The 10,372-nt window shown below is 42.3% G+C and overlaps 1 protein-coding gene across 1 annotated transcript in view; it reads right to left on the bottom strand.

Moving 5' to 3' along the window:
• Positions 1–1,634: 1,634 nt before the first annotated feature.
• Positions 1,635–10,372, bottom strand: part of LOC140483888 (protein SSUH2 homolog) — a 59,387-nt gene continuing 50,649 nt past the window's right edge. Inside the window, exons 10-12 of the mRNA XM_072582680.1 lie at positions 6,951–7,056; positions 6,171–6,278; positions 1,635–3,114 (exon numbers count right to left, since the gene is read on the bottom strand). Of these exons, the coding sequence (XP_072438781.1) occupies positions 2,977–3,114; positions 6,171–6,278; positions 6,951–7,056 (352 nt within the window). The 3' untranslated portion in view covers positions 1,635–2,976. The remainder of the gene's footprint in view (positions 3,115–6,170; positions 6,279–6,950; positions 7,057–10,372) is intronic.

Here is a 10,372-nt window from a genome sequence, read left to right as displayed (position 1 = left end):
ACCCTGTAACTCTGCATTTCCCATGACTAAGCCCCCTAGCCTGCACATCCCTGGACACTATGGGCAGTTTAGCATGGCCATTCCACCTAACCTGCCCATCTTTGGACTGTGGGAAGATACTGGAGCATTTGGAGGAATCCCATGCGGGCAAAGGGAGAGTGTGCAAACTCCACACAGGGAGTTGCCCGAGGGTGGAATCAAACCCAGATCCTTGGGTCTGTGAGGCAGCAGTGCTAACTACTGAGCCACCACTATATCTTATCTGGAACAAGCAAAGTAATCACAAAGTTTCCACAACTGTGGTTCAAAAGAGAAGATGAATCAGCCAATGTTTTGCTGCTGGATTAGTGGTGCTGGAAGAGCACAGCAGTTCAGGCAGCATCCAACGAGCTCGTAGGATGCTGCCTGAACTGCTGTGCTCTTCCAGCACCACTAATCCAGTACTTGCTTTCCAGCATCTGCAGTCATTGCTTTTACCTCAATGTTTTGCTGCAGCTAACTATCCACTGGATTATACCACAAGAAATGAGAGGTAGATGTCAGGAGAACGGAATTGAAGAGATTCCTGATGTGGCAAAGTAACTATTCCGTATTAGGTTTACACATTAAGAATGGCTTTGGTGAGGTGGTGGAGGGCTGGTGGGACTTTCAGTCAATAGTGGCTTCAGGGTCAGAAAATAAGCTGGATGGAAAGTAAAGGAAAGGACACAACAGGTTTCCTGAACAGTCACCTTGCATTGGGCTTGTATTTTACCTTTCAATCCCTTTGGGGTTAGCTCTATTACACTGGGGTTACAGAAGGTTAAGCAGAATCTATTTATTTGATATACTGTGATAGGCTTTACTCCAAGACAAAATATCAAAATACAGATAAGATTAATAGTTGGTTTGTTTAGAACATCTACTAACTAGTTACTAAACCATAATGTCTTTGAAGTAGCAACTCCAACCTTAAACTGTAAGCCAGCAGTTATTTCACATGGAATGTACCCTTAACTGAATTATTTTAATACTCGATGACATATTGGACAACAGGGTTTTGGATGTCTTAGCTGTGGTTTAAGTCTCTTGTGAAAAGTATAAGCATTCTTTGCCATTTTATTAGGATACCATCAGAAATGTTAACAATCGAGGCATGTGTCCCATCTGACCCATAATAAGTATGACTGCCCTTCCTCCTCCTGCAAACTGCTCTCTTGACCTTGACCTGACCTTCATGGGATGTGACTGAAACTAGATCTGACGATGATCTTTTAAGCCCTACAATGTACAATGAGCAAGGACAAAGTTCTTCAGCCTTGACAACTCATGTCTCCAAAGTCAATCTTTTCAATCCAACTTTCTCTAGGCCCTAACTGTACTAGAATAGAACCTTCCCTTGTAAAAGGATTTAAATTCATCTACCTGTGCGGTTTTAACTGCACACCTCATCTGTGATAGAGAGAATAAATCCTATATACTAGGTGTAAGAGCCAGTGGATGCAGTTAAATTAATTTCAACCAATTGCATCATTGAGCCAAAAATTAGCAAACAAAAATGAAAACTTACTGGATAAATGAAAAATATTCCATGTTATGTGAAAATTGCAACTTATCTTAATGGAAGAAATAGATTTAGCACAGAGACACAGAGATAGATTGGGAGTGATATCAGACCCATCACTTTTAATATTGTTACAATATGAAGAGGTAAATAAATCGTAGAATTGAATAGACATAGTGGAATTGAATTCCACAAAGATGATCCCATTACACAAAATTGGATAGAATTTAATAGAATCCCGACAATGTGGAAGTAGGCCCACCGATTCTCCGCAGACCATACCACCAGGACCACTCCCTCCAACCCTATCCTGCATTTCCCATGGCTAATCCACCTAGCCTGCACATCCCTGGATACTATGTGCAATTTAGAATGGCCTACATCTTTAGTCATCCATTTCATTGAGGTTATACAGTAATAATTCTTTTTGGTTTGTCTGTTTGGTTGTAAACAGTGGGTGGAATTTAACGTTTGCCCCTCCCACTGCTGTGTGGGTGGGGAGTAAGGGTTGAGGGTGGAGGCAAGGGGGAAAGACTTGTAGTCAACCTTCCTGCCTGTAGGCCAATAATGACATCATCCCACTTATGTTCAACCAACAGCAGACATGAGTGCCATCTGATGAAGGTTGTCCTGCAAACCCTTTACCCAATTAAGGGACCTGGCTTCTTATTGGTTGGCAGTTCAGGTCGGGGTTCAGGATTTATACCCCTGCTTTCTGAAATCTTACAGAAGGCCCAACATTGGCCACTTAATTCCATTGATGGCAGGTGAGAGTCCTAAGACTGAAATGAAATGCCAATCAGTGTTACCATTAATAGCTGACTAACCTGTGCAGATAAAATTTCAAATTAACTTCCATATAGCCAGACACTGTGCACCAAAGTTTAAGACAACTCAATTTGCTTCTTTCAGCAAGGTGGCTAAGTGATTAGCGTGGCTGAATCACAGTACTCGGGATGTGGGTTCGACTCTAGCCTTGGGTGACTGTGTGGATTTTGCAAATTCTCTCTGCCTTTGTGTGGGTTTCCTCCCACAGTCCAAAGATGTGCAAGTTAGGTTGATTGGCTATGTTAAATTGTCCCATAATGTCCAGGGAATTGGAGGTTGGGTGGGCTATTCATGGGAAATACATGGGTAGCGGGAGTGGGTCTGGGTTGGATGCTCTTCAGAGGGTCAAGTGTGTACTCGATGGGCTGAATGGCCTGCTTTCAAACTGTATGGATTCATGATTCTGAGTTCTTTAGAATATGCAGGTGCTTCATATATATGTTTTTATATATATATATATATATATGTTTATACATGTACATATCATCTCATTTATTAATCATCCCATTAATATATATATTTAACTCTTTCTGGAGATACAAGTTTATTTGAAACATTGAAAGAGTTTGCAGTAAATAGTAAAAGGAATTGATGCAGAAGGCACTTCACATAATTGCGCAATTCTTGCCAGGATATTCCGGAGCATGAACCTTATTTTCAATGCCATACACAAAGTAGCTGTGATCTTTTCTTTTCCATTGGAAATGCACTTGGACAACAGGGATGAGTTCAACCATGTGGCGCTGTCAAAGAGAGGAAAAAAAAAATTGTCAGAGCAATAGTGGGATGGGAACATGTAACTAAATGCACATATTTTATCTCGTGGGTGGTGATGGATTCTGGAATGCAGTGCCTGACATAGAGGCTAACCCAATTGTACCCATGAAAAGGGAACTGGATATTCATCTTGAAAGAAAAACAATTGCCGATTTATGTTACAAAGTCGGGAGAATTCATAGGACTACCTGAACTGTTCTTGCCAGCAAGGACACAAGGAAGCAACTGGCTGCCTCCTGTGCTATAACCATTCTACAATCCCTTGGAGATTGATATTGAAGCAGTTAATGGAAGGCCAGACTGAATTCAAGTGAATGGTGAAAGCCACAAGTGACAGCTAGGAGTCATCAAGTACCTCTGATAGCCCAGGTAGCAGTCTTATAAAAGGTGTCAGTGAGGAAATTGCCCTGTGCCTTCTCAATGTGCCAGTGGTTAAATGTAAATAATGTCCAAGTGAAGCACACTGAGCAGTAAGGTCACAGGTTTGATCTATGCTTGGCAACACATTTACTGATCTTGTACAGAGTGGCAGGAGGAACACTTCAAGTCAGCATTTCGCAGCATTCCTCAGCTGAAGGGTGGTACGGGGCACTGAAAGAACAGCAGGGTTTGCTGTTCATGAAGACATTCCAGAGATTTTATGATGGAAAATGTAGGAGAGTGTTTATGTTTGCCAGCGAGAGAATGTGTGTGTGTGTGTGTGAAAGAAAGAGAAAGAGAGAGGGTGTGTGCCCTTGTCCTTCTTGATGCCAGAGGTTGTGGATATAGAAGTTGCTGTCTAAGGAGCCTGGGTGAATTATTGCACTGAAATTAATACTGTATTGAAAGTAGTGGTTGAGGGTCAAAAATGTGGTGCTGGAAAAGCATAGCCAGTCAGGCAGCATCCAAGGAACAGGAGACTTGACATTTTGGGCATAAGCCTTTCATCAGGAATCATTAGATTAGACTTACAGTGTGGAAACAGGCCCTTCGGCCCAACAAGTCCACACCGATTCGCCGAAGCGCAGCCCACCCATTCCCCTACATTTACCCCTTACCTAACACTACGGGCAATTTAGCATGGCCAATTCACCTGACCCTGCACATCTTTGGACTGTGGGAGGAAACCGGAGCACCCGGAGGAAACCCACGCAGACACAGGGAGAACGTACAAACTCTACACAGTCAGTCACCTGAGGTGGGAACTGAATGCGGGTCTCTGACGCTGTGAGGCAGCAGTGCTAACCACTGTGCCACCGTGCCACCCACTAATGTAGTGGGGAAAGGGGGCTGAGAAGTAAATAGGGGGTGGGGCTGTGGTTGGGGCTTGGGGTGAGGGAGCTGGGAAGGCGATAGGTGATTGCAGGTGGGTGGTAATTGTGATAGGTTGGTGGGAAGAATCGAGCGGATAGATGGGAAGGATGATTGACAGGTAGGACAGGTCAACAGGGTGGTGTGATTTGGAGAGTTGGATCTGGGATGAGCTGGGGGAAGGGAGATTTGGAAACTAGTGAAGTCAATGTTGATGCTGTGTGGTTGAAGGGTCCCAAGGCAGATGATGAGGTGTTCTTCCTCCAGTTGTCGGGTGGCCTAGATTTGGTGCTGGAGGAGGCCCAGGACTTGCATGTTCTTTGGGGAGTGGGAGGGATGTTGAAGTGTTCACCTACGGGGGGGGTGGGGTTGTTTGATATGCTTGTGTCCCAGAGAAGTTCCCTGAAACTTTCCACGAGTTGGCATCCTGTCTCTCCGTAGATGTAAAGGAGCAAATTAAGTGGGCTGCTTTGTTATGGATGGTGTCAAGCTGCTTGAGTGTTTTTGGAACTGCACCCATTCAGGCAAGTGGGGAATAGTTCATCATAAATAGGGCTTTAATTTTTAAAAAAATTCATTGATGGAATGTGGGTGTCACTAGCTACGCCAGCATTTATTGCCCAGAGGGCAGTTAAGAGTCAACCACACTACTGTGGGTCTGGAGTCACATGTAGGCCAGGTTGGGTCAAGTCAGCAATTTCCTCCCCTAACGGACATTCGTGAACCAGCTGGGACTTTCCGAAAATTGGGTTACAACTGGCTAGTTTTTAAGTTCCAGATTTTTGTTGAATTCAAATTTTATCATCTAGCATGGTGGGATTTCAACCCTTATCCACAGAACATCAGCCTGGGGTTCTGGATTACGAGCCAGAGACATTACCACAATGTCACTGCCTCCCCATATTAATTTATTAATAATTTAATTAATTTCATAATTCATTAAATATCAGCAAGGTGTCTGTTGTATATTTTGTTTTACCTGTTGTTATGAGGTAATAAATCCTATTATCTCCAAATGAATAAAAGTAGTTTTGCCAAAGATTTGTCAGCATTCAGGTAGTTGAAGTTAAAAATCACACAACACTAGCTTATGGTCCAACAGGTTAATTGCAAAACACTAGCTTTTGCAGAGCTGCTCCTTCATTAGGTAATTTTTTTTAACTTTGTCCACCCCAGTCCAACACTAGCCCTGCCACATCTCAGGTAGTTTGGTAACAATATTATCACATGTAAAAGTACTCTTTCTCTCATCACATTGTCATGTCACTACCAATGTTCCCTCTTTTTTATCTCTTTACTGTATACTGCCAATTCATTGCACAGCATGGTGCCTTAGAGCTGTGCATCTTAGAGAAAATGTTGCTTACATTCATTCCCCACACAGCTCCATCCCCCTGCTGCTCTTCGCTTGCATACCTTACAGGAAGTATTGGCCATCACTTAGCCATTTTTGTGGCCACTCAGAAATGTGTGATGGGTGGTGTATGAATGGGCAGAACAGTGAGCTCTATACTGCACAAGAAAACCTACGGCATTGTCTGCAGCAAAGAATGGAGATGAGCACAAATTATTTACTTTCCTAAGGTTGAAGATAAAATAGCTAATTTCTCTTCCTCCTGCTTTTCAGTTACCCAAACAAGAGTTCACTTCTGACAAAATCATGGAATAGATTGACTAACTTTATCTGGCAATGACTGTTTCTATTCCGAACAGCCACAGCTTTGCTGCTCACCTGTTGGATTATGCGTGAGATTTTGCCAAACTGAGTCCAATGTTCCTGGATCCCCTGTTGTGACATCTGGTTAATCCTAGGATCTGGAAAGGTCATTATTGGATGCACCTAGGAAGTAAGGAGGAAATGTGAGAATAAGGAGAGCTATATTGTAAATACTCAGTCGCAGAATGTACAGTATGACTGAGGCACAGTTGCAAAAGGTTAGACAAATCATTTATGCCCCGGAGTTTTGGCAAAATGACTTCTGAAAGTGATTTATTGGTTACATCAAGAGGAGACCTACAACCTACTCTCTCTACAATTTAATGATCTATACAAGAAGAATTTGCAATAAACCAAGGTGGCTCAGTAGATTGGAGGTTGGGCGGGGAGAGAGGGAGGATGGGAAGGAGTGGGGTTTTGTTTCAGACCTTTGGATGATCAGTTGACCATCTGCAAAGAAGGCCTTCCCTCTAAATTTGCCAAGTCTGCTGTAGGCCCCTAACCAGTTGCAGTCATGGAAAGTCCGAGGACGGGATGGAGTCACAGCTTGACAGTGACCCAAATTATTTTTGTGAGCTCTGATCAAGCATCTATCCTGTTCCAGGTTTCACAAAAATAATTTGACAACTCACCTTTGGCAGTCATCTTTAGCTCCATCACATATGGAACTGGTCAGGACATGCCAGATTGATTCAGCTCTGATCTTAAATGGCAGTAAAGGGTTCATTTCTGACAAGATGTGCTCGATTTTCAAATTAACAAGCCTTTGATTCTCATGGCTATTTAATACCTTACCTGAATCTGTTGGTCACTGAAGAGCTGGTGTCCAGTGACTTTGCTGAGGAGATTGATCGGTAATCCACATTGCAGATCAATAACTTGTTCAAATTTGTGGTTTTCCCTGTTTAAGAAGTGGAGAACAAGGGCATCCCTTCAGTTGTGCATTCAAAATGTCTCTTGCTCTTATGTTTCGTTGTTCAAAATCTGAAGTGCATTTCACTTGGTGCCTTGATTAACTTTGTTTTGTTTTAATTAAATTTCTGCCTTTCTGTACAATTTTAGTTACAGAATCAAACATGTTCCAATGGGGGAAGGTGATATCATCAGAACAGATGCAGAGATGGAGACACTATGAGAATTGAAATGTGATCAAGGTCTCTATTGCAAGCATGGATTGGCTGGCTGGCAAGATTGACAGGATCTACTGTGTGAAGTCCCACAGGGATCTGCATTGTAACTTCAACCTTTTACAATTTACATCAAATCCTTACATGAGAGCAGTGGTAGCTAAGTTCACAGACAATGTAAATAGAATTAAAAATCATACAACACCAGGTTATAGTCCAACGGGTTTATTTGGGAGTACTAGCTTTTGGAGCACTGCTCCTTTGCCAGGTAGCTAGTGGGGCAGGATTATAGGACACAGAATTTACAGTAAAAGATCATAGTGTCATGACAACTGATGCGATATTTTGAACAAACCTAGATTGCTGTTAAGTCTTTCATCTTTTAGAATATGTTGCAGGTTTCGATTAATTAATATGTAAATCCCAGAACTTCTTTCAAGTCACATTCCTGAGATAATTTAAGGATTTATAAATAAAGGTGACATTTCAGCTGAGGCAATGCATTAAAGGTGTGAGGTTAGAGTCTGTCTGTCTTCCAATCTTGAGCCAGACTGGTTCTATTTCCAAAGCAGGAATTTATAAAATCTCACATGGATTGACTGCCTACAGATTGTAGTGCTTTTTGAACAAAGTAGAATTGTGCAAATGCAAATGCAAATGCACCCCACAGACCTAGATATGTGTGTGCATGCATGTGAGGGAGAGAGAGTGTGAAAGGCTGTGTGTGTATGGGAGAGAAGGAGAGAGTGTGAGTGTGCGTGTGTGTGTGTTTGATAGAATGTGTGCATGAGTGTGATGGGTGTAAGTGTGGGGTGTGTGTGTGTGTGTATGTGTCTGAGAGAGAGTGTGTGTGAGAGAGGGTCTGCGTGACTGTGAGTGTGTAAGAGTCTGCGTGTAAGCACACAAACTGTAGGCAGTCAATCCATGTGACATTTTACAAATTCCTACATTGAAAATAGAACCAGTCTGACCCAAGATTGGCATACAGATAGACTCTAACCTCACACCTTTGATGCATTGTCTGAGCTGAGATATCACCTTTATTTATGAAACCTTAAGTTATCTCAGGAATGTGACTCGAAAGAAGTTCTGGGATTTACGTATTAACGAACCGAAATCTGCAACACATTCTAAAAGAGGAAAGATTTAATAGCAATCTAGGTTTGTTCACTAAATCCTTTCAGTTGTAATGACACTATGATCTTTTGCAATAAATTCTGTGTCTTACGATCCTGTCCCACTAGCTACCTGATGAAGGAGCAGCGCTCTGAAAGCTAGTACTTCTGAATAAATCTGTTGGACTATAACCTGGTGTTGTGTGATTTTTAATTTTGTCCATCCCTGTCCAACACCAGCACCGCCACATCATGATGTAGATAAGGGCAGGAGAGTATGTTGTAAAAGAGTTGTAAGGAGTTTGTAGATAAACATAAATGGATCTATAGGTGCTCACAGCTCAAAAGGAGACCATTCGGTCCATTATGTCCGTGCCTGTCAAATGACTCTACTAATGCCATTTTCCAGCTCCCGGCCCATAGCTCTGGAAGGGAAGACAGTGCAAGTGAATGTCTAACTAGTGCTTAAATGTTACAAGAGTTTCTGACTTGACCTCAGCATTCCAGAAAGTGAAGTGCAGACTCTCACCAACCTTACGTGAAAATATTTCTCCTCATATCACCTCTTAATCTTCTACCCCTTACCTGAAATCTATGTCACCTTGGTTATTGACCCTTCTATTAATAGAAAAGGTGCCTTCTTCTGCACCTCTATCTATACCTCTCATCATGTTATGCACCTCTATCGGGGTCCACAATTGACCTTCACTGCTCCAAGGAAAACAATCCCAGCCTATCCAATCTTTCCACATAGCCAGGGCATCCAGTCCACACAATACCCTGGCAAATCTCATCTGCACTATCTCTACTGCAATCACATACTTACCTAAAATGTGCTGACCAGAACTGCATACAATACCCCAACTGTGCACTAACTAGCATTTTATACAGTTCCAACATAATCTGCCCGCTCTTGTATGCTATTAAAGGCAAATATCCTATCTCTTCTTAACTGCCTTCTCTTCCTGCCCTGCTACCTTCAGGGATCTGTGGATATGCACAATAAAATCTCTCTGATCTTCAGTTCTTTCCATGACCCTCACATTTTTCAAAGTTGAATTCCATTTGCCACTGCTTCCCCAGCTGACCAGTCTGTTGATCTCTTTCTGCAGTTTAAGGCTGTCTTCCTCACCCTACCAATTTTCAAATTTGCAAACTTCTTAATCATACCCCTACATTTAAATCCATATTATTAACCTGCACCATAAACAGCAAGGTCCCAGCACCAAGCCCTGTGGAACCCCACTGGAAACAACTTCCAGGCACAGAAATGTCCCTGTAAAATTACTTTCTGCTTCCTGTCTCTCAACTAATTTTAATTCAACTTGTTACTTTGCCTTGGATTCCATGAGGTCACTGTCTTAACCAGTCTGTCATGACAAACCAGATCAGAAGCTTTGCTTGTATCAAATGCATTTCTCTCATCATCACAACTGGTTTACTTCCAAAAATATTTGATCAACTTTGTCAAACACGACTTTCCTTTATCAAATCCATGCTGACAACCCTGATGAATCTGTGTCTATCCCAGAGCTGACGTATTCTATCCCTCAGAATTCTGTCCAGGCTCGAAGGTAGAAGACAGAGGATGGTGGTGGAGGGTTGCTTTTCAGACTGGAGACCTGTGACCAATGGAGTGCCACAAGGATCGGTGCTGGGTCCAGTAACTTTCAGAATTTATATAAATGATTTGGATGTGAACATAGGAGGTATAGTTAGTAAGTTTGCAGATGACACTAAAATTGGAGGTGTAGAAGGTTATCTCAGAGTACAACAGGATCTTGATGGAATTTAATTTAGATAACTGCAAGGTGCTGCATTTTGGGAAAGCAAATCTTAGCAGGACTTATACACTTAACGGTAAGGTCCTAGGGAGTGTTGCTGAACAAAGAGACCTTGGAGTGCAGGTTCATAGCTCCTTGAAAGTGGAGTCGCAGGTAGATAGGATAGTGAAGAAAGCGTTTGGTATGCTTTC

This window comes from Chiloscyllium punctatum, chromosome 12 (genome assembly GCF_047496795.1).
Source record: "Chiloscyllium punctatum isolate Juve2018m chromosome 12, sChiPun1.3, whole genome shotgun sequence".
Taxonomy (NCBI): domain Eukaryota; kingdom Metazoa; phylum Chordata; class Chondrichthyes; order Orectolobiformes; family Hemiscylliidae; genus Chiloscyllium; species Chiloscyllium punctatum.
Note: the sequence above shows the minus strand (reverse complement) of the source record. Positions and strands in the feature narration are given on the sequence as shown.